Source organism: Benincasa hispida, chromosome 2, assembly GCF_027475165.1.
Source record: "Benincasa hispida cultivar pf3 chromosome 2, pf3_genome.v1.1, whole genome shotgun sequence".
Taxonomy (NCBI): Eukaryota; Viridiplantae; Streptophyta; class Magnoliopsida; order Cucurbitales; family Cucurbitaceae; genus Benincasa; species Benincasa hispida.
The window spans coordinates 43299148-43323817 of NC_143479.1; the positions used below are offsets into that span (position 1 = coordinate 43299148).

A 24670-nucleotide genomic window follows, 5' to 3' on the forward strand; every position below is an offset into this window, starting at 1 on the left:
AGAGAGGGTCCCACTCTAGTATCCGCTTCGATTCATGCAACTACTATGGTAACAGTTGGCGTTTTCATGATAGAAAGGTGCTCTCCTTTATTTGAATATCCACCAACGACTTTGATCATTATTACTTCTGTAGGAGCTACGACGTCATTCCTTGTGGCAACCACGGAAATATTACAAGATAATATAAAGAGGGTCCTAGCTTATTCAACTTGCAGTCAATTAGGCTATCTAAGTATATAGGTGCAACAAGCTTAGAGTTTTAGTAACATATAATAGTTTTACTTCGAACTTTCATGAATTATTTACTTCCAATGGAACTTTCATGACCTAGGTCTATCTCTCAGGGTTTCAGAGTTACATTAGGATCATCTTTTCCTCCTTTGAGCTAGCTTATATGAAGGGCACTCTACGATATTTTACTAGTGTCTGGCTTGGCCACATACTCGTATTGGGCCAAGACCTAAGCTATCTTCCTTTCCTGAGCCCATTTTTGCCCTAGCTTGTCACTTTCGGCTCAAACTTTGTTGTCTTTTTAGTTTCGTCATCCTTGTCTTCTTGTAATGTCGTTTATGTCCTTTGGTCCAACACCATCCCTAAACACTATCAGTTAACAAACTTGATACTTGTATCTTAAGATAAACAAACCACATCCTAAATATAGTTAAGTTAATTAAGCTTCTTAGGGCCCATTTGGATTGTTTAAATAAAAATGAGTTCTTTTGATAAAAACAAATTAAAATACACTTAAAAAACTATTTTGGTAGTTACTAAACACTCCAATTTCTTTCAAAATGACTTATATTTTCAATTAAACACACCCTTTATTCTCTAATGGGACTTTACAGGCAAAGGCTTCATAGTCAAGTGAGTCGTTTTTGTTAATCTAATTTGAATGTTGAATAGTTAATGGATAGCCTGAGTCGTTTTTGTTAATCTAATTTGAATGTTGAATAGTTGATGGATAGCCTGTCTCATCACATTACAAGTCTTCTCTCATTGCTAGTTAGAGTATAATTGTAATATTTGCTTATTATTCTTTATTTTGTAGGCTATTGTAACTTAAATCTCGAGCATAGTGTGCATTCCATAGTGCTAAGGGTGATTTAGGGTTAATTCCAAGCTTTTGGAATTTTAATTGAGCAACCGAAACTCCAAAGATGTGAAAAGATCATATTGCCTCTACTTAGGAAGCATTGCAATGCCTACGAAGCTCGCATATAACACTTAAAAATGGTAACACAATGTCACGGTGATATCCTAATTTTTAAGAACAACAATGCAGTGCTAGGGATTTTTAGGATGGCGTTCCGTCTCGCCCACGATGTGATGTAGCGAAAAAGTATTCAAATCAAGTACATAGCTAAACAAGGGAAATCCATCCCTAATTGAGAGAAGACGCTCCAAGAATAATGTTCTATATTGAATGGATATTAAAAAACTTCTCATTACAATCCTTAATTGGCTATTTATAACCATATAATGAATATGAAAATAACTAATTAAGTTTAACTAATCTAAATTATCAACTAAAAAAATATTAAATCTAAGTATATCATTTAGTCTATAATTCTCCTCACGATGTTTAGGTCAAAGTGTGAAGGGTTTGGCAATTAGGCTTCAGTTTTGGCCAATTTGCACGAGTTTTACTTGTTTTTGGCATGTAAGATAAGATATTGGCATAAGAAATGGAGTTTCCATGGAACGTTGCTTTTGAGATTCTTTGGGCACCTTATTTATGGATTTTCTGATATTTTCATAGAATATTTGTGAGGTGTGGGTTTTCTGATTTTCCTAATTTGTTTACTTGCTTTAAAAGTGATGATTTAATTGTGAGCTTGTAAGCTTCGTCGATGCTATGTATGGACATTATTAATTATTGTAAGGATTTCATGTCTGATTTAAGTAGCGATATGTCGAGTTTTAAAAAGTGATTTTTGACCTTTAAAAAACGTCAAGAAACACTGTTTTTGTAGTAGTGTTTTTCGAGAAATATTTGGTACTAGTTAGGTTATCACCTTCTTTTACCGTACAACCTTGTTTCTACATGTCAAGAATATATTTTTCTTAAAAAGTTGTAATAGATGGCAAAACAAATTAAAGAAAGACCAATGATTAGGTGCAACAACTCGTATGCTCCCTGTCACGGTCATGCTTGTTCAGGACCTGTTGCCCATGGCCACATGCCCGATCCAACCCCCTTCTAGCATACTTTCATATCATATATTGTATTAGCTTAGTTAGCTTGCTTTCTTTAATTTTCATTGTAAGTGACCACTCGCCCTTTTACATATGCAAGGGTGCCAATTGGCTTTTTGTTCAGAATGCACTATATGGGGATAAGACTAATCATCACTTCCCCATACCCGGAGTAGTATTCTATAAAGCTGTTGTTGTTGCTTATTGCTTTCTAGCCTACTACAATCTTTCTTTCTTTATTCACACTCACAAAAACTACTTACGAAAACCTTTTCTCCAAACCCGTTTCTAAAACCGTTTTCCTTAAAACGGGGGTGGAGGTTGCGAGAGGCACTCGGTGTGCCACCGGTAGTCCGTATTCGAGTTGGCTGACTTGTTCGTGAGTGGGAACAAGTGCCGCACAATCACTAAGAGAAGCTTCCGAAAGAGCGATTGTGACAGTTGGTATTAGAGCCAAATCGGCTCACAGAGGGAAAGATCAGTGATCATGTCGGCGACGAAGAACCTGAACAAGTCCCATGTGGATAGGTTGGTAGAGATGGAAGAGCAAATGCTCTACCTGAGAGAGGTCCCGGATAATATCCATTTCCTAGAGACTCGACTATAAGAAGTTGCTGAGAAAGCCGATGGAATTGATGCAGTAGTGGGCCGCCTAGATGGATTACCCGTCAGAGAATTGATGATGAGGGTAGAGACCCTCAAGATCAAAACAGCACGGTCCGGCAGCTTTGAACGTGGCGATAGCTCATCGGGCTCTGTTGCCCACATAGAGAAGCGCGTCGAAGAGTTGGACGGCTCCCAAAAAGCAATACTTCATATGGTAACTGATTTGTCTGAAGACTTTCGGTCGGCCCTTGACGTCGTCAGAGCCGAGATAGCGGATGTGAGCGTAAGGGTGAATCTCACCATCCAAGCGGTAGGGAACCAAACCCCATCTGGGGGAGCAATGGCAGTAAGCAGAATAAAGATCCCAGAATCGAAACCCTTCTGTGGGGTGCGGGAAGAAAAAGCCTTGGAAAACTTTATCTTCGACCTTGAGCAATACTTCAAGGCGACAAACACGGTGACTGAAGAGTCGAAAGTCACACTAGCAACGATGCATCTGGCTGAAGATGCAAAACTATGGTGGAGATCACGATTTACAGACATACAGGAAGGACGATGCACTATTGATACTTGGGATAGATTGAAACAAGAACTTCGCTCGTAGTTCTTCCCTGAAAATGTCGAGATCTTGGCTCGACTAAAACTCCGAGAGCTGAAGCAAAAAGATAACATCAGGGACTACGTAAAACATTTTGCAGGACTCATGTTGGATATACGAGATATGTCAGAGAAAGACAAGGTCTTTTGCTTTGTCGAAGGGCTGAAACCGTGGGCGAAATCAAAATTATATGAACAGAGAGTACAGGATCTCCCCTCTGCCTATGCGGCAGCTGAACAGCTATACGACCTTAGCACTGACTCGCAAGATATGAGGAAGCAGTCAACTTTCTCAAATGGGGGAAACATAAATAGTCGTTCCAGTCCTCCCAGACCTGAGGGAAGAGACAAGAACACAGGAGAAGACCGTAAACCATCCCAACCGAGATCAGGAAACAACTGGCGGGGGCCGCCACAATAGCATAACAATTACAATCGCCCCCTGCCTTGTTTCATATGTAGAGGGCCACACAGGGCGGGCGAATGTCCAAATCGGACCGCGTTCAATGCTTTTCAAGCCACATTAGCCTCTAGCTCCGAAGACAAGGCTGAACTAGAGGAGACAGTAATCGAGCCAGCTGCAGAAATTGAGAATCCCAGGATGGGGGCATTGAAATTCTTATCTGCGCTCCAGAAGAAAATGGGAAAGGCGACGGAGCCACTAGAGAGAGGACTCATGTATGTGGACGCTTGGGTCAACCAAAGATTGGCCAAGAGCACTATGGTCGACTCTGGGGCCACCCATAACTTCATGACTGAAACGGAAGCCCGCCGCCTAAACTTGACCTGGGAAAGAGATGCAGGGAAGATGAAAGCTGTGAATTTTGCAGCCCTACCAATTACAGGGATAGCGAAGAGAACTTCGGTGAAGTTAGGAGATTGGAAGAGCCTCGTTGACTTCTTGATTGTCAAGTGGATGATTTTGACGTGGTATTGGGGATGGAGTTCCTTCTTGAACATAAAGTTATACCAATGCCCCTCGTCAAATGTCTAGTCATTACCGGATCTACACCCCCCATAGTTCAAGCCAGTATCAAGCAGCCAAATGGGGTGAGAATGATCTCAGCCCTCCAATTGAAGAGAGGCCTGGCCCACGACGAACCCACATTCATGGCCATCCCGATAGAATCAATTGAAACCACCGAAGAGGAGATCCCCCAAGACGTTCTATTTTTCTTGGAAGAGTATCGAGATGTCATGCCTAAAAGTTTGCCCAAGTCCTTACCCCCACGAAGGGGGATTGACCATGAGATTGAGTTGTTACCAGGGGCAAAGCCGCTCGCCAAGAATGCATATCGGATAGCCCCGCAGAATTGGCCGAACTCCGAAAACAGTTAGACGAATTGTTAGATGCAGGATTTATCAGACCGGCAAAGGCCCCTTACGGAGCCCCAGTACTATTTCAGAAGAAGAAGTATGGGAACCTCCGGTTGTGCATCGACTATCGAGCCTTGAACAAGCTCACAGTTCGCAACAAATATCCCCTTCCTATCATTACTGACTTATTTGATCGGCTTCACGGCGCTAAGTATTTCTCGAAGCTGGACCTATGGTCAGGATATTATCAGGTCCGAATTGTTAAAGAAGACGAACCTAAGACGACTTGTGTCACAAGATGCCTTCGAATTCCTCGTGATGCCCTTTGGCCTCACCAATGCTCTAGAAACTTTCTGTACCTTAATGAACCAAGTATTTCACGGGTACCTCGATAAATTCGTCGTAGTGTATCTCGATGACATTGTGGTCTATAGTGCCTCGCTGGAGGACCATCGACATCACCTCCAACTAGTCTTCGAAAAACTGAGGAAAAATCAATTGTATGTAAAGAGAGAGAAGTGCTCCTTTGCCCAAGAGCGCATAAATTTCCTCGGCCACGTGATTGAGTGTGGTCGGATTGGTATGGAAGAGGGCAAGGTGGCCGCGATCAAAGACTGGAGGGTACCATCATCCATGACCGAACTACGATCCTTCCTCGGACTAGCCAACTACTATAGGCGGTTCGTAGAAGGATTCTCAAGAAGAATAGGGCCATTAACCGAACTGCTGAAGAAAGATAGCCAATGGAGTTGGACTCCTGAATGTCAAGCCGCCTTTGAGGGCTTGAAGAAAGTGATGATTGAGGGGCCGGTCCTCGGAATTGCCGACGTGACCAAGCCATTTGAAGTAGAGATTGATGCTTCTGACTTCGCATTGGGCGGTGTCCTCCTCTAAGACGGACACCCCATCGCGTATGAGAGTAGGAAACTAAATGATGCTGAACGGAGGTATGCCGCCTCCGAGAAAGAGATGTTAGCAGTAGTTCACTGCTTGAGGGCCTGGAGACAGTATCTCTTGGGGGCCAAGTTCGTGGTCAAGACCGACAACAACTTCATTTGCCACTTCTTCAACCAACCGAAGTTGTCGTCGAAACAGGCACGTGGCAAGAGTGTCTAGCAGAGTTCGATTTCCAATTCGAACATAGACCGGGGAAAAGTAACAAAGCGGCCGATGCTCTTAGTCGAAAGAGCAAACATGCGGCCCTGTGCATGTTCGCCCACCTACAAGCAAGTATGTTGAGTGCAACAGTACGAGAAACTGTCAAAACTCACTTGACAAATGACACAGCGGCACAGGCCATCATACAGTTGGCCAAAGAGGGGAAGACATGCCAGTTTTGGGTGGAAGACGATCTACTATACACCAAGAGAAATCACTCCTACATCCCCAGATCCGGAGAGTTACGAAGGTCGCTGATGAAGGAGTGTCACGACACACCGTGGGCAGGACATAATTGTTGGCAGAGGACTTATGCCCTCCTGAAACAAGGCTACTACTGGCCAAGCCTTCGAGACGACGTCATGCAATTTACCAAGACTTGCCTTGTATGCCAACAAAACAAGGTCGAAAGGGCAAAATTAGCGGATCTGCTGGAACCCCTACCTGTGCCCTCTAGACCATGGGAGAGCGTGTCTCTCGACTTCATCACCCATTTTCCCAAGGTGGGAGAGTTCGAATCGATCCTTGTTATCATCGACCGGTTCTCAAAATATGCCACTTTCATCCCGATGCCGAAGATGTGCACAGTCGTGATGACTGCCCAGCTGTTCTTCAAACACATCGTGAAATTATGGGGCGTTCCCATGAGCATTGTTAGCGATCGGGACGAAAGATTCACTGGGACATTTTGGATAGAATTGTTCAAAATATTGAGGTCAACACTGAATATCTCCTCTAGCTATCATCCCCAAACTGACGGCCAGACAGAACACTTCAACAGTATGCTCGAGGAATATCTGCGTCACTTTATCGACGCTAGGCAGAAGAACTGGGTCCAGTTGTTAGATGTGGCTCAGTTCAGCTTCAATAGCCAGCAGAGTTCCGCGACAGGAAAAACACCCTTCGAAGTGGTGTGCGGTAGATAGCCACTTATGCCACACTTGGTGGACCACCCTTATGCAGGCAAAAGTCCTCAGGCATATAACTTCACTAAAGAGTGGAGCAAAACCTCTGAGATAGCTCGCGCCTACCTAGAAAGAGCATCAAGAAGGATGAAGAAGTGGGCTGGTAAGAAGCGGAGGGCCCTCGAGTTTCAAGCTGGGGACAAGGTCCTGATTAAGCTACGACCGGAACAGTTTCGTTTCCGAGGCCAGAGAGACCAATGGCTAATAAGGAAATATGAAGGTCTAGTGGAGGTAATTGAGAAGGTCGGGAGAACCTCATATAAGGTTCAGTTACCCTCATGGATGAAGATTCATCCTGTCATTCATGTAAGTATCCTGAAGCCCTATCATCCCGATCCCGAGGATGAACAACGAAACATGCTAAGACGTCTACCGGTCACGATGAAGAATTCCGCTGAGAAAGAAGTTGCACAAATCCTGAATAAACGTACGCGACATATTGGAAGACCCAGATGAGAATTGACAGAGTTCTTAGTGAAATGGAAGGATCTCCCCGACGAAGAGATCAGTTGGGAGCGGGCCGAAGATTTGAAGAATGCAGCTCTAGCCATCGCAGATTTTGAACAAGGTCGGTTGACGGGGACGTCAACCAATTAAGTGGGGGAGAATGTCACGGTCATGCTTGTCTAGGGCCTGTTACCCATGGCCGTATGCCCGATCCAACCCCCTTCTAGCATACTTTCATATCATGTATTGTATTAGCTTAGTTAGCTTGCTTTCTTTACATTTTCATTGTAAGTGACCACTCGCCCTTTTACATATGCAAGGGTGCCAGTTGGCTTTTTGTTCAGAATGCACTATATGGGGATAAGACTAATCATCACTTTCCCATACCCGGAGTAGTATTCTATAAAGCTGTTGTTGTTGCTTATTGCTTTCTAGCCTACTACAATCTTTCTTTCTTTATTCACACTCACAAAAACTGCTTACGAAAACCTTTTCTCCAAACCCGTTTTCTAAAACCGTTTTCCCTAAAATGGGGGTGGAGGTTGCGAGAGGCACTCGGTGTGCCACCGGCAGTCCGTATTCAAGTTGGCTGACTTGTTCGTGAGCGAGAACAAGTGCCGCACAATCGCTAAGAGAAGCTTCCGAAATAGCGATTATGACACTCCCCACTTCTTTACGAAAAAAACGAAATTAGAAAAAATTAATTTTTTAAAAAAAATAAAACTGTCACATGACAGTATTTTATTGAACTATACTTGGGATATACCAAGATAGGTACATACAAGGGAGCACCTAAGTTTTTTTCTTAGAGAAATTGCAATTGTGTCTTTGAAATTTTGTTATTTGTGGATATGGTAAAATCTTTTATTTCAATTTTATCCTTTTAACAAACATAAAACAATGTTGCATTTGCAAGCGTTTCTCCTCAACCGCCTTATTCCTTACAATATTATCTTCTCACTACTTACAAACGTACACTACCCAAATTAGGGTTTATGGGAATCCAACAATTTCGAAGCACACCTCTTTTTTGTCACCCCATGGCCATGGAATGTTCTATCGAAAATACAATGGCACTTGAACCCATTGTTTTCGAATTTTTTTTATAGTATAGATATACTTGATATTTTGTACCTATTTTGTAGGACGTATGTTAATATGTAAAATACAAGTTTATCATTTTATGAATTTTTGAAATATCGGACATTAATCAATAATAACTTGAAGCAAAATGTATCAGCAATATCTGGAGTAAAATTGACTGAATAATTTTATGGATATTTAGAATGTATCAGCAATATATCACATAACAATCAATATTCTCTTTTAATGATGTTTCAAGTATATCAACAGTGAATACGATATAAACCAGTCATTATTTGAAATAAATAGTGTATCATTTGATTGATATTTCAAGTACATTCAATAGTAAATCAAACATCAATCAATAATTTCTTTTGAAATAGATTATGTGTGTTTCATTTTATATCTAGATATTTCAAGTATATTAGTTGTAGTATAACAAACATTATCAATCAATATCATTTATTTTTTTTATGATATTTTAGGTATATCAATAGTAAAATATATAAGACATCAATTAGTCATTATTCGAAGTAAAATATGGTGGTATCATTTTATTGATATTTCATGTATTAGTGTGTGTAGTTATAAAGGTGAAAAGTGTGAAAGGAAAAACTTAGAGTAAGGATGGTTAAGAGTGGATAAAGGAAGAAATTGAAGTTAAAAATGTAAACACATATATAGAAGTAGGAAGACCTTAACGATAAGGATTCACATCTAAGGAAATTTGCTCAAAGTGGCCTAGTGGGGACAAAAAAACAAGCGTGCATGCCAAAGCTCCAAAGAAACTTGAAAAGACACCAAAGTTAGCAATGAATGTGAGGAAAAAAAATACAAAAAGATGGTCTTTTTGGTCGTTTTCAAATAAAGGAAAATGAATCAATTTATTTATAAATATTGTAAATGTCATTATGTATCAGTGATAGACCGCAATAGACTTCTATCACTGAGCCATAGAAGTCTATCACAGTCCATCACAGTTTCCATTTTCTTTCTTTTTCTTTCTGTCACATGTAAAAACGTAATGAATCAATGATAGTATAAAAAGTAGGGTCTTATTAATTACGTTTTCTAGTATTTACCAAAATTCCATAATCCTAATAAATATTGGGTCCCACAACAAAAATCATAATATTCTAGGTTGATTAAGACATTCCTCTCAATACTGCATTACACTTAGTATATCTTTTTTTCCCTTCTTAGCAACATGTTAGGGAAACAAAGAAAGGATAAAAAAAAGTCCATTCCACTATTTTTAATAAAGGAAAGCACTTTGTTCACACAAAAGTAAGTTCCATTATTTTTCATAAAGGTGACCTATTTACATTCAATGATTTCTTAGCCTCTCTTCAAACTAGTGGTGACAAATTTTTCTATATGATATTCACACAATTTTTCTTTATTTTATTAGAAATTTTTTATCATTATGAGTGGCATAGGTGGAGGCATATGTTTTGCGTGGGCAGTCTTTGTGGGCTATTCGGAGTGAGGTTGGGAGGTCTTGATGCTTGAGAGCTATCTTGCGTAGTAGAGATAGATTCAAGCATCTGGTTCATTTGATGGTCGACGATGGTCGGTCTTGTTTTGTTTGGTAGGATCCTTGGCTGTCGAGAGGTGCGATTTTGGATTCATACGAGTTTACGGTGGTTTACGATGCAAGAAGTAGTTTGGAGGTGCAGTTGTCAGAGTCCATGGATGGTGAGGGAGGTTGAAGGTGGCCCACAGTGTCTTTGGAACTACTTGAGATCTGGGATTTTTTTTTTTAAGTAGTAGGGCTTAGGGTGAAGGGGGAGGGTTATTAGGTTTGGGTACCGGATGCTAGTGGTCGATTTTCTATCGCTAGTGCGTGGGAGAATTTACGTCCTCATCGTCCTAGGGTGGCTTAGGCTAGTATTTTGTGAGCGGGGAGCGGTATTCCGCATCACTCCTTCTGTGCGTGGTTAACTGTGAGGGACAGGTTGGGTACGCAGGATTGGTTGAGGAGTTGGGGAGTGTTGTCAGAGGGGGGAGGGGGGGTCTTCTGTGTGAGAGAGGTGTAGAGTCGGGATCATTTATTTTTTGAGTGTGGGTTTGAGAGAGAGGTGTGGTCTGGGGTGTTGCGTCAGTTGGGGTCGTCACATCGGGTGGTGGGTTGGGATGTAGAGCTGAGTTGGTTGTGCCGAGTAGGGTCGGGTAAGGGGGTGCATAGTAAGTTTTTTCGTGTTTTCTGATGTGCTTCCATATACTACATCTGGCAGGAGCGTAATCGGCGGCTGCATGGAGGTCGACCAAGGTCGGTGTCAGCTCTGGTTCACCTTATGATCTCTACGGTTCGTGATCATGCTGCTTCCTGGCTGGTTGACCTTTTTGGTCTTATCTAGTGTGTTTACAGATGTTTTTTTCTTTTTGATCTTTACGTTGTTCTTTGTTTTGCTGTTGTCCCTAGTTTGTAGGGTTTTGGGTTCTTTTCTCTGGCTTTCTCCCTGGTGGTTTGTGACTTTATTTTTATGTGTTGGTTTTGTTCTGGTCTTCTTGTGGGCTTTGTTTTGGTTTGTTTGCCCTGTGTTTGCTTGTGCTTTGTTGCTTTGATGTCTTAAAAAAAAACTAGTGGTGACAAATCACCTCTAACTAACTTTAATTAAATAATAGAGATAACCAAATTTAGAATTTTATTTTGTTTTATGGGACTTGGGATTGACCTTCCAATTCTAGGGAGTGGGTTGACTAGTCCACGCAGGTTCATCTAATTAAGGTTGAGGTTGGTTCGGAGGACAGTATTATCTGGCTCCCCTATCTTTCTAATATTTTTTCTGTTTTTGTTTTATAATTTTTGTTCAAGATAAAATTGTTCTACATGTGTGTGTATATATATAACATATACCCTAAAACTAACCACAATTTTATAATCAAAATATCTGTGATATAAGTAAATATAAATAATAAAATTTTAACTTGTTTAAAAGTTTCAATAAAAACAAAATTATTTTATGTTATGAAACATATTTTTCCTTATTATTTTCATGAGCACTTGCAAAAAAATAAAAAATAAAAATCCTATAGTTACAAAATATAGCAATAGTTTTTCAAATTTTGCAAATAAAGCAAAAAAAAACATTAAAGTTGATTTTCGATTTTTATTATTATCTATTTATCTTGATTGGTATATCAACATGTATATCACTAGCATTTTGAACAAATTATGATATACTATTGATATAATAATGATCTACTTTAAATTCTATTTGAATTAATATTAATATACTATTAAAATATCGATGTTAAACTTTAAGTGTCATTCTGAATGATATACTTCATATTTGGTATATCAACAATATAATTTATATATTTTTTTCTTCTAAATTAAGTAGATCAATCAATCGACGAACGGAATATGAAATATTTGCTATACATTTAATAAAATTAATGCATTTGATATACCATCAAAATCAATTTTAAAAATATAACACAACTAATGCCAGAACATATATCATGTTATCAATATCAAAAGAATGAATGGAAGTAACTCTAAATCATAATGAAACACAAACAACATAATATTCAAATCAAACAAACAATGTCAACATAACACAATTAAAGTCCTGGCATATCAGTTGTATAAATGATATTATTTAAATGAGATATATCAACTGATTTATATACCAATATTAAAGTATATCAGACATACATGTTTTTATTTTTGGCTATTTATAATTTTAGAAAACTATTATTAAATTTGCAAATTCTCTTATGTTTTTTCAGTATCCATAAACTCTCAAATTTTCATTGATTAATTGAAAATTGTTGTAGAATTGAGGAGCACAACAAGAATACGGATATGAATAAATTATAATATAATAAAATAATAAAATAAAATAAGTAAATTTATAAAATAACTAAAATTATAAATGGAAATAGGAATAATGGAAACAGAAAATATATGAAATTTTCTTTTTATTCTCACCCTCGTGCATATAATTTTAAACCATCAAATACCACTATTTATAGACAATTTGACAGGTAGGATGTGGTCTTACATAGATATCACACATGAATTACTATAAGGCACACGACACATGGCTTTTGATACTAAGCATTTGACATCCTTTTTATAATATTTATAATAAAAATAAAATTATTGTGTGGATGATAAAAGAAAAAGAGATATATATTGATTTTGTCATAAAAGAAAGAAATGTTATCGATTGAATAATTTTTTTAAAAAAAAGAAAAGAAAAAGGAAAAGGAAAAACATGTGGTACATAATGGGTTGGGTATGTGGTAGTCTCCAAGAAGATGGTTGTCCAAGTGCTAAGGACATGGACATTTATAGTAGGCGTTACTGAAAAGAAGCAACTATAAAACAAGAACACAAAGAGACATCCTTGTTTATATACAATTTCACTTCCCCTCTAAATTAAGTACATATTACATTACATCATCTTCATCTTCTTCTCCATCTTCTTCTCCGATGGATATCTTTCCATCTAGTTTTTGGGATATTTTATACAAATGGGAACCTTCGATTTCTCTACTTTTAAGTTTATGTATGCAACTAGCTCTACTTCCAATGGGGTTGATGAGAAAACGCACTTCAAACCAATTCCTACGCTTGTTTCTCTTAATTGCATACTCTTTTGCTGATTGGATAACCAGTTTTTCATTCGGCATACTCGTCGAAAAATACGGTAGTGGCTGTTACGACGAATTTACAGACCCCACATACATCATTAGAGCCTTGTTAGCTCCATTTTTACTACTTCATTTAGGCGGCTCCGACACGATCACTGCTTACTCAATGGAAGACAATGAACTATGGCTCAGAACTCTTCTTTCAATGCTTGCTCAACTTCTTGCTTCGTTTTACGTCTTCTTGCTAGCTCTACAACCCACTTCTTTGAACTATGTAGCAATTCCTATTTTTGTTGCTGGGATAATCAAGTATGGTGAGATGATATGGGCTTTGAGAACTGCTTCAGCCGAACGTTTGCGAGATTTTCTTGCTGTTTCAACTCCTTCTACAATCATTACCCATGATCAAGAGGAGATGAAAGATGTTCAAATGCTACACACTGCTTACCACTTTTTCAACAAAGACAAACGGCTGTTTGTAGGTTTAGGTCCGACCTCTTTTGATCGTCATCAAAACCGCCTTTCCTATTATGATGAATTTAACTCTAAATTCGCTTTCAAAATCATTGAGCTTGAGCTTGGGTTTATGTATGATTTCTTTTACACAAAATCCTCCATCAACCATTCTCGTCGTGGTCATCTTTTTCGCCTCATTACCTTTTCTTCTCTTGTCATTGCCTTTGTCACCTATTGTATGATTGATAAGCAGAAATATCCTTTAGCCTATGTGCGTCTAATATATCTCCTCTTCTTTGGAGCTTTGGGTCTTGAAATGTACTCCCTTTTTTTGTTTCTATTCTCTGATTGGAATGTAATCTGGTTGACCACCCAATCCCGACCTTCTCATACCCTGCCTCGTCTTGCTTTTAAACTCATCTCTCTTTGTGGATGGTCCGTCAAGAAAAGAAGATGCTCCAAATTTTTTTTTCAGTACAATCTTATATCTCATTGTTTGGAACAGAGAAACAACCCCTATTATTCTAAGTTCTTCAACAGCCTATCCACCAAAACTATGGCAGCGTTTTCAGTACAACGTCCCATCTCTAATAACCTTGAATCACAAATCTTCCAACAACTAAAGCAAAAGTTGGTAAGTAAGGAAGATTGTTGTAGTTATAATGAAATCGACTGGAGCCTAAAATTAGATTTGGATGAAACCATCCTCCTCTGGCACATCGCGACCGATATTTGTTATCATTCTTCGAAAATTGAACAAAGGGAAGCACCAAAATCTTGTATTTCATCCGAAGATAGCATATTTCTGTCTAATTTTTTGGCATACTTTTTAATGTATCGTCCATCCTTATTTCCAAGTGGAATGAGTCAAGAAAGGACTAAGGCCACAAGTGAACATGTCCTTGAAATATTGCAAGACAAGAAATTAGGTAGGAAGAGTAGTATGTTGAAGAATATGGAGTTGAAGATTGAGGTTAATAATGTTGAGAAAGAGCAAAGGAATAATAAGTCAATGTTGTTAGACGGTTGTAGGCTTGCAAGGCAGCTTGAAGAGATAGAAGAGTCAAAGAAATGGGAGATAATAGGGAATGTGTGGATGGAGTTGCTTGGACGTATTTCATGTGAATGTGAATGGTATGATCATGCTAAACATCTTACACAAGGAGGGAATTTGCTAACTCGTGTATGGATTTTGATGCATCACCTTGGATACGTCAAACCATCCAACGTATTCACTATAGAAGAAGATCAATCCCTTCTAGACCATGAAATCCTACCTGATTATGTGTTGGAACAAATGTTTGATGTTATATTCAATATTGTCTCGCTCTAAATTCAAATTCCTTAGTCAATTTACATTGTGAGTTAGTAAATTGATAGATTTGATTTTTATTTGAACCATTAGGTTTTTTTTTTAAAATTAATAATGGATTTTTGAGTTTGTATTTTATTATGCAAATTTCTATTCTACTTTTTGAATTGGGAGAGTTGCAAATATAGACATTAGACCCAAAGTATTAACAGATATAACATAATGTAAAAGAAATTGTAAATATGGCCAAATTTAAATAGTCTATCAGTGATAGACCATATTATTGGTAGGAGTCTATCACTGATAGACTATATCACTGGTTAGAGTCTATCAACGATAGAAGTTTATCGCCGATAGACTTGTCTATATTTGCAATTTTTTTTAAATGATATTATATACTTGATTATTATTCCTAAAAATGCTACCAATTACAATTACCCTTTTGAATTCTACTCTTTTCATTTTCCTCTTTAATCTAGCAGATCGGAAATTATACGAATATAAAAAGTAATTTGTTTATCCTTGTAGGATTATTAATATTAAGGGAAATTTTCTAAAATAAAAAAGTATGAGAAACTATTTACATAAATAGAAAAATTTAATTATAGTTGTGATAGACTCCGCATTTATTAGTGAAAGAAACCGATACAAGTCTATCACTATGAGTATCTATCAATATTTTTTTCTTTTTTGCTATTTCTATACAAAGTTTGGCATTTTTCCTATCTATAAAAATTTCTCTAATATTAATTTACTAGTTTTAAAGCTAAAAATATATACAATTTGGAATTGAGATAACTTTTTTTTTTGTGGATTCACATTTAATTGGTGAAAAAATTACTTTAACTCATTTGGTCAAGTTCTTCACATTTGTATAAAGTGATGTTATATATATATATATATATGTGTGTGAGAGAGATTTAGTTTAGAGAAAAACTTAGATGCTACCTGAATTGCACATATCTTTGTATCGTCTAAGTAGTTGTCTTAAACATAACCTAATGGGGTGTATGAGTATTGACAGTAGTTTCGAAGAAGTTTCATGAGGGAAATTTCTTAGAACCCATGTTTTTTATATTATTATTTCTTACCTGAAATTTCTTTGAACTTCTGTCAGTCTGCCAATAATGCTATGTCCTATAGAACCCTCGTCTTTATTGGTGCCTAAGAAAAACGTTTTCCTTGCTGCCCAATCTTCTGAGGAGAATAAATTGTGCTATTAATTTCTAAAGAAAATTATAATAGGTAGCAGATTAATGCAAAATATCTCCCAATATAGCACACTTTAAAAATAATTACACAAAAGTGGATCAGTCGCCTTTTAAATTTTTTTAATTTCCAAGTTTGTCCTTCTCTATTCCTCTTCTTTTCTTTCTTTCTTTTTTTTTTTCCTTTTTCTTCTCATTCCCTCATGTTCTTCATTCTTTTTTTCTCCATTTCTTGTCCTCTCCTGTTGTATGCTCTCCCTTCATTTTTTTTTTCATTTGGCTTAATTTTTTTTGTTTTTTATTGTTTACTTTTACTTTTTAATTTTTTCTTTCTTTTCTCGTTGTTAATTTTGATTTTCTACTTCGATTTTTTTCATTACTAATTTTTTTATTGCTTACTTTTATTTTTTAATTACAAATTAATTAATTGAAAAAAGAAAGAATTGAGAAAGCTAGGTTCCGAACTAAGGGATTGAAAAAACTATTTTTCTCAATTTCTCACTGCTACAAAAACAACATTACTTGGCACTTGAAATTTAGAAGTACTCAACGTTTTTATGGAAAAAAATGTCAAGTAATATGTAAAAAGGTAAAAAATAATGAAAGAAGGCGGAGGATGGTATAATTTTTCGGATTTTTTCACACTGATTAAGTACTTGAGAGTTTAAAAACATCAAGTTTAAGTTTGTTTTCTTATCATTTTTAAAACGTCAAGTATAACTAACTTTCTTAAAAACTATTCATTTTCATCTATGACATATTCATGATTGTAAAATATGCAACTTAATCTACAAAAAAGAAAAACAATAACAAGGAAAAATTTAAAAGTAAAAAATTATGATTGTAAAATAAGATTGTAAATTATGCAACATCAACCAATTTAAAGAAGCTTAATCATTGGAACAAAACATAACATTAATTTAGCCCCTTAAATATTGTCACTTTTGTTTTTATCTTATATTTATTTATGCACCTTATGTTTCCTTATTCTCCAAATACATTAACAAGCTCTCCAGTACACAACACCATTGTATTTGGTTTTCTTCACCGCCTTTTCTCTCAAACATAACCAAAAGCATTTCAAATAACTCCTAAGTAACACTTGAACCACACCAATCAATAATAAAAAAATTTCAAGACTACTTCAACTAATTTAATTCCAACATTTCTAAATTTCAATAAGCTTAATCATTAAAATAAAAATAAAATGAATTAAATAACTTTAAATCACTAAATTGAAAAGATCTTTGCGAACAGCCCACAAACTTGAAAAGATCATTAAAATAAAAATAAAATGAATTAAATAACAAAATATGTTCTTCATATGAAAATAAAATTATACGTTTCCAAGCAAAACAACTAAACAGCCCACAAACTTGAAAAGATATGAACCGGAACTCGAAGATTGGAATGTCGGCAAGCACCGGACCTTTGCGAATACAATTAAGACGGCAGATCTGACAAACGGTGAGCTGACCACGACGCTGGTGATCTATCTCTACGACCGGAACCACCGAAAGAAACCCACTGGACAAATCCCATAAAACCCACTGGAAAATCCACCGAAAGAAACCCAACCCATCGGAGAACACCTAACCCACCGAAAGAAACCCGTCAGACAACCAACGCAACTCCACTCGAAACCTGTCGAACACCTACCGAAAGAAACCCGTCGGAGAGCGAACCCACGTATAATAGTACCCCACCTGAAACCAGCCGGAAAACCAATGCAACTTTCGGACACACAACCCACACAACCAGCTCCGGACAACCAACGATACCCCACCTGAGACCGAACAACGTCAAGCTCATCGTTAACTGTTGGACACTTGACAACAACGATGACGACACCCCCATCTGAAGGCAAATGGCCGACCAGCAGCTAGTGAGAGAGGAGAGAGTTTGTTTGGGTAGGTGAGACTAGCTGAGGGTTTGAGTTTTGGTAAAGTGAGAGAGTGGTGCGAGAGTTGAGAGAAATGTATCACAAGCGCGCGCGAGAGGTAAATGAAAATTTTGATAAAATAAAAAAAAAATAATGGGAGGCCTTTAATGTCGGTTTTAAACCGACATTGTAGGCCATCCTCAATGTCGGTTTAAAACCAACATTAAAGATCCATTTTTTTAACCGACATTATACATCCGATAAAACTATTTTCAACCGACATTGAAGCCCAAAATTGTTATAGTGATAAAACTATCACGTGGCAGTATTTTATTGGACTATACTTGGGATGTACTAAGATAGGTACATTCAAGGGAGCACCCAAGTTTTTTTCTTAGAGAAATTGCAATTGTATCTTTGAAATTTTGCTATTTGTGGATATGGCAAAATCTTTTATTTCAATTTTATCCTTTTAACAAACATAAAACAATGTTGCATTTGCAAGCGTTTCTCCTCAACCGCCTTATTCCTTGCAATATTATATTCTCACTACTTCCAAAACATACACACACTACCCAAATTAGGGTTTATGGGAATCCAACAATTTCAAAGCACACCTCTTGTTTGTCACCCCATGGCCATGGAATATTCTATTGAAAATACAATGGCACTTGAACCCATTGTTTTTGAATTTTTTTTTATAGTATAGATATACTTGATATTTTGTACCTATTTCATAGGACGTATATTAATATGTAAAATGCAAGTTTATCATTTTATGAATTTTTGAAATATCGGACATCAATCAGTAATAACTTGAAGCAAAATATATCAGCAATATCTGGAGTAAAACTGACTGAATAATTTTATGGATATTTAAAATATATCAGCAATATATCACATAACAATCAATATTCTCTTTTAATGATGTTTCGAATATATCAACAGTGAATGCGATATAAACCAGTCATTATTTGAAATAAATAGTGTATCATTTGATTGATATTTCAAGTACATTCAATAGTAAATTAAACAACAATCGGTAATTTATTTTGAAATAGATTATGTATGTTTCATTTTATATCTATATATTTCAAGTATATTAGTTATAGTATAACAAACATTTTATTTTTTATGATATTTTAGGTATATCAATAGTAAAAAACATAAGATGTCAATTAGTCATTATTCGAACTAAAATATAGTGGTATCGTTTTATTGATATTTCATGTATTAATGTATGTAGTGAAATAAAGGTGAAAAGTGTGAAGGGAAAAACTAGTAAGGATGGTTAAGAATGGATAAAGGAAGAAATTGAAGGTAAAATGTAAACACATATATAGAAATAGGAAGACCTTAATGATAAGGATTTGCATCTAAGGAAATTTGCTCGAAGTGGCCTAGTGGGGACAGAAAAACAAGCGTGCATGCCAAAGCTCCAAAAGAAGCTTGAAAAGACACCAAAGTTAGCAATGAATATGAGAAAAAAAGCACAAAAAGATGGTTTTTTTTTGTTCATGGTAAAATGTCATTGTCTATCAATGATAGACTGCGATAGACTTCTATTACTGAGCCATAAAAGTCTATCACGGTCTATCACTGATAGACAGTGATATTTTGTATACTTGAAAAAATTTTCAGTAGTTCTACTATTTAAAACAATTACCTTTATTATTTATTTTTTCTCATTTTTGAAAACGTAAAAATTGGGAGATAAGGACTCGATTTTTATAAGTTGTTTAGCTATAAGTGCAGCTTCCATTTTTTTTTCTTTTTCTTTCTACCACATGTAAAAATGTAATGAATCAATGATAGTATAAAAAGTAGGTCTAATTAATTACGTTTTCTCGTATTTTCCATATTGGACTCCACAATGAAGATTATAATATTCTAGATTAAGATATTTCTCTCAATCCCGCATTACACATAGTATCTCTTTTTTTCCCTTCTTAGCAACACGTTAGGGAAACAAAGAAGGAGAAAAAAAGTCTATTCCACTATTTTTAATAAAGGAAAGCGCATTGTTCACACAAAAGTAAGTTCCATTATTTGTCATAAAGGTGACCTATTTGCATTCAATGATTGCTTAGCCTCTCTTCAAACTAGTGGTGACAAATCACCTATAAGTAACTTTCATTAAATAATACAGATAATCAAATTTAGAATTTTATTTTCTTTGATGGAACTTGGAATTGACCTTCCAATTCTAGGGAGTTGGATGACCTGTCCATGCAGGTTCATCTGATTAAGGTTGAGGTTGATCCGGAAGATAGTGTTATCTGGTTCCCCTGTCGTTCTGATATTTTTTTTTTTGTTTTATGATTTTTTTTCAAGATAAAATTGTTCCATATGTGTGTGTATATATATAACATAAAGCTAACCGCAATTTTATAATCAAAATATCCGTGATATGAATGGAATATAAATAATAAAAATTTTAACTTGTTTAAAAGTTTCAATAAAAACAAAATTATTTTATGTTATGAAACATATTTTTCCTTATCATTTTCATGAGCACTTGCAAAAATAACAAAAAAGATCCTTAAGTTACAAAATTTAGCAATAGTTTTTCAAGTTTTGCAAATAAAGCATAAAAATATTAAAGTTGATTTTCGATTTTTATTATTATCTATTTATCCTGATTGGTATATCAACATGTATATCACTAGCATTTTGAACGAATTATGATATACTATTGATATAATAATGATCTACTTTAAATTCTATTTGAATTATTATTAATATACCATTGAAATATCGATGTTAAACTTTAAGTGTCATTTTGAATGATATACTTCATATTTGGTATATCAACAATCTAATTTATATTTTTTTTCTTCTAAATTAAGTAGATCAATCAATCGACGAACTGAATATGAAATATCTGCTATACATTTAATAAAATTAATGCATTTGATATACCATCAAAATCAATTTTAAAAATATAACACAACTAATGCCAGAACATATATCATGTTATCAATATCAAAAGAATGAATGGAAGTAACTCTAAATCAAAATGAAACACAAACAACAATAATATTCAAATCAAACAAACAATGCTAATCATAACACAATTAAAATCCTGACATATCAGTTGTATAAATGATATTATTTAAATAAAGTATATCAACTAATTTATATACAAATAATAAACTATATCAGACATACATGTTTTTATTTTTGGTTGTTTATAATTTTAGAAAACTATTATAAAATTTGCAAATTCTCTTATGTTTTTTCCGTACCCATAAACTCTCAAATTTTCATTAATTAATTAAAAATTATTGTAAAATTGAGAAGCACAACGAGAATACGGATATGAATAAAATATAATATAAAATAAAAATAATAAAATAAAATAAGTAAACTTATAAAATAACTAAAATTGTAAATATGAATAATGGAAACAGAAAATATATGAAATTTTCTTTTTATTTTAACCTATGTGTATATAATTTAAAACCACCAAATACCACTATTTATAGGTAATTTGGCAAGTATGATGTGGTCTTACATAGACACCACGTATGAATTACTATAAGGCACATGAACAACATGAAAAACGATACCTGACTTTTAGGACACTAAGCATTTGAGATTTGACATCTTTTTTATAATATTTATAATAAATATAAAATTGTTGTGTGGATGATAAAAGAAAAAGAAATATATAGGATGATAAAAGAAAAAGAAATATATATTGATATTGTCATAAAAGAAAAAAATGTTATCAATTGAATCATTTAAGGTAAAAAAAAAAAAAAAAAAGGAAAAACATGCGGTACATAATGGGTTGTGTGTGTGGTCTCCAAGAAGATGGTTGTCCAAGTACTAAGGACTTAGACATTTCTAGGACGCGTTACTAAAAAGAAGCAACTATAAAACAAGAACACAAAGTGACATCCTTGTTTATATACAATTTAATTTCCCCTCGAAATCAAGTACATATTACATCATCTTCATCTTCATCTTCATCTTCATCTTCATCTTCTTCTCTAATGGATATCTTTCCATCTAGTTTTTGGGTTATGTTATACCATTGGGAACCTTCAATTTCTCTACTTCTAAGTTTATGTATGCAGCTAGCTCTACTTCCAATGGGGTTGATGAGAAAACGCACTTCAAACCAATTCCTTCGCTTGTTTCTCTTATTTGCATACTCTTTTGCTGATTGGATAACCAGTTTTTCATTCGGCATACTCGTCGAAAAATATGGTAGTGGTTGTTACGACGAATTTACAGACCCCACATACATCATTAGAGCCTTGTTAGCTCCATTTTTACTACTTCATTTAGGCGGCTCCGACACGATCACTGCTTACTCAATGGAAGACAAAGAACTATGGCTCAGAACTCTTCTTGCAATGCTCGTTCAACTTCTTGCTTCGTTTTACATCTTCTTGCTAGCTCTTCAACCCACTTCTTTGAATTATGTAGCAATTCCTATTTTTGTTGCTGGGATAATCAAGTATGGTGAGAAGATATGGGCTTTGAGAACTGCTTCGGCCGAACGTTTGCGAGATTTTTTTGCCGTTTCAACTCCTTCTACAATCATTACCCATGATCATGAGGAGGTGAAAGATGTTCAAATGCTACACACTGCTTACCACTTTTTCAACAAAGACAAACGATTGTTTGTAGGTTTAGGTCCGACCTCTTTTGATCGTCATCAAAACTGCCTTTCCTATTATGACGAATTTAACTCTAAATTTTCTTTCAAAATCATTGAGCTTGAGCTTGGGTTTATGTATGATTTCTTTTACACAAAAGCCTCCATCAACCATTCTCGTCGTGGTCGTCTTTTTCACCTCATTACCTTTTCTTCTCTTGTCATTGCCCTTGTCACCTATTGTATGATTGATAAGCAGGAATATCCTTTAGCCTATGTGCGTCTAATATATCTCCTCTTCTTTGGAGCTTTGGGTCTTGAAATGTACTCCCTTTTTTTGTTTCTATTCTCTGATTGGAATGTAATCTGGTTGACCACCCACTCCCGGCCTTCTCATACTCTGTCTCGTCTTGCTTTTAAACTCATCTCTCTTTGTGGATGGTCCGTTAAGAAAAGAAGATGCTCCAATTTTGTTTTTCAGTACAATCTTATATCTCATTGTTTGGAACAGAGAAACAACACCTGTTATTCCAAGTTCTTCAACAGCCTCTCCATCAACACTATGGCAGCGTTTTCAGTACAACGTCCCATCTCTAATAACCTTGAATCACAAATCTTCCAACAACTAAAGCAAAAGTTGGTAATTAAGCAAGATTGTTGTAGTTATAATGAAATCAGTTGGACCCTAAAATTAGATTTGGATGAAACCATCCTCCTCTGGCACATCGCAACCGATATTTGTTATCATTCTTCAAAAATTGAACAAAGGGAAGCACCAAAATCTTGTATTTCACCCGAAGATAGCGTATTTCTGTCTAATTTTTTGGCATACTTTTTAATGTATCGCCCATCCTTATTTCCAAGTGGAATGAGTCAAAAAAGGGCTAAGGTCACAAGTGAACATGTCCTTGAATTATTGCAAGACAAGAAATTAGGTAGGAAGAGTAGTATGTTGAAGAATATGGAGTTGAAGATTGAGGTTAATAATGTTGAGAAAGAGCAAAGGAATAATAAGTCAATGTTGTTAGACGGTTGTAGGCTTGCAAGGCAGCTTGAAGAGATAGAAGAGTCAAAGAAATGGGAGATAATAGGGAATGTGTGGATGGAGTTGCTTGGACGTATTTCATGTGAATGTGAATGGTATGATCATGCTAAACATCTTACACAAGGAGGGAATTTGCTAACTCGTGTATGGATTTTGATGCATCACCTTGGATACGTCAAACCATCCAACGTATTCACTATGGAAGAAGATCAACCCCTTCTAGACCATGAAATCCTACCTGATTATGTGTTGGAACAAATGTTTGATGTTATATTCAATATTGTCTCGCTCTAAATTCAAATTCCCTAATTAATTTATATTGTGAGTTAGCAAATTTATAGATTAGATTTTTATTCGAACTATTGGATTTGTTTTTTAAAATTAATAATGGATTGTTGAGTTTGTATTTTATTATGCAAATTTCTATTCTACTTTTTGAATTGAGAGAGTTGCAAATATAGACATTAGATCCAAAGTATTAGCAGATATAACATAATGTAAAAAAAATGCAAATATGGCCAAATTTAAATAGTCTATCAGTGATAGACCATATGACTTGTAAGAGTCTATCAACGATAGAAGTCTATCATTGATAGACTCCAAGTTTATCGCTGATAGACTTGTCTATATTTGTATTTTTTTAAAATGATGTTATATACTTGGTTATTATTCCTAAAAATGCTACCAATTGCAATTACCCTTTTGAATTCTCCCCTTTTTATTTCCCTCTTTAATTTAGCAGATTGGAAATTACACGAATATAAAAAGTAATATGTTTATCTTTGTAGGTTTATTAATATTAAGGAAGATTTTCTAAAATAGAAAAATAGGAGAAAATATTTACACGAATAGCAAAATTTAATTATAGTTGTGATAGACTTAGCGTCTATCAGTGAAGGAAACTGATATAAGTTTATCACTATCAGCATCTATCAATATTTTTTCTTTTTTGCTATTTCTATAAATAGTTTGACATTTTTCCCATCTATAAAAATTTCTCTAATATTAATTTGCTAGTTTTAAAGGGAAAAATATATATAATTTGGAATTGAGATAACTATGTTTTTGGTGGATTCACATTTAGTTGGTGAAAAAATGACTTTAAATCATTTTGTCAAGTTCTTCACATTTGTATAAAGTGATGTTATATATGTGTGTGAGAGAGAGATTTAGTTTAG

The 24670-nt window shown here is 35.4% G+C and overlaps 2 protein-coding genes across 2 annotated transcripts; both read left to right on the top strand.

Moving 5' to 3' along the window:
* Positions 1-12595: 12595 nt before the first annotated feature.
* LOC150037916 (uncharacterized) lies at positions 12596-14905 on the top strand. The gene has a single exon (XM_090311168.1). It carries the CDS (start codon positions 12817-12819, stop codon positions 14764-14766), a length of 1950 nt encoding a protein of 649 aa, XP_090167294.1. The 5' UTR covers positions 12596-12816; the 3' UTR covers positions 14767-14905.
* Positions 14906-21738: 6833 nt separating this feature from the next.
* LOC120072067 (uncharacterized) lies at positions 21739-23809 on the top strand. Its single transcript, XM_090310692.1, has one exon. It carries the CDS (start codon positions 21837-21839, stop codon positions 23784-23786), a length of 1950 nt encoding a protein of 649 aa, XP_090166818.1. The 5' UTR covers positions 21739-21836; the 3' UTR covers positions 23787-23809.
* Positions 23810-24670: the final 861 nt, after the last annotated feature.

Excerpts from the sequence above, each read along its gene's own strand:
- LOC150037916 (XM_090311168.1), top strand. The coding sequence starts at position 12,817 with ATGGATATCTTTCCATCTAGTTTTTGGGATATTTTATACAAATGGGAA.
- LOC120072067 (XM_090310692.1), top strand. The coding sequence starts at position 21,837 with ATGGATATCTTTCCATCTAGTTTTTGGGTTATGTTATACCATTGGGAA.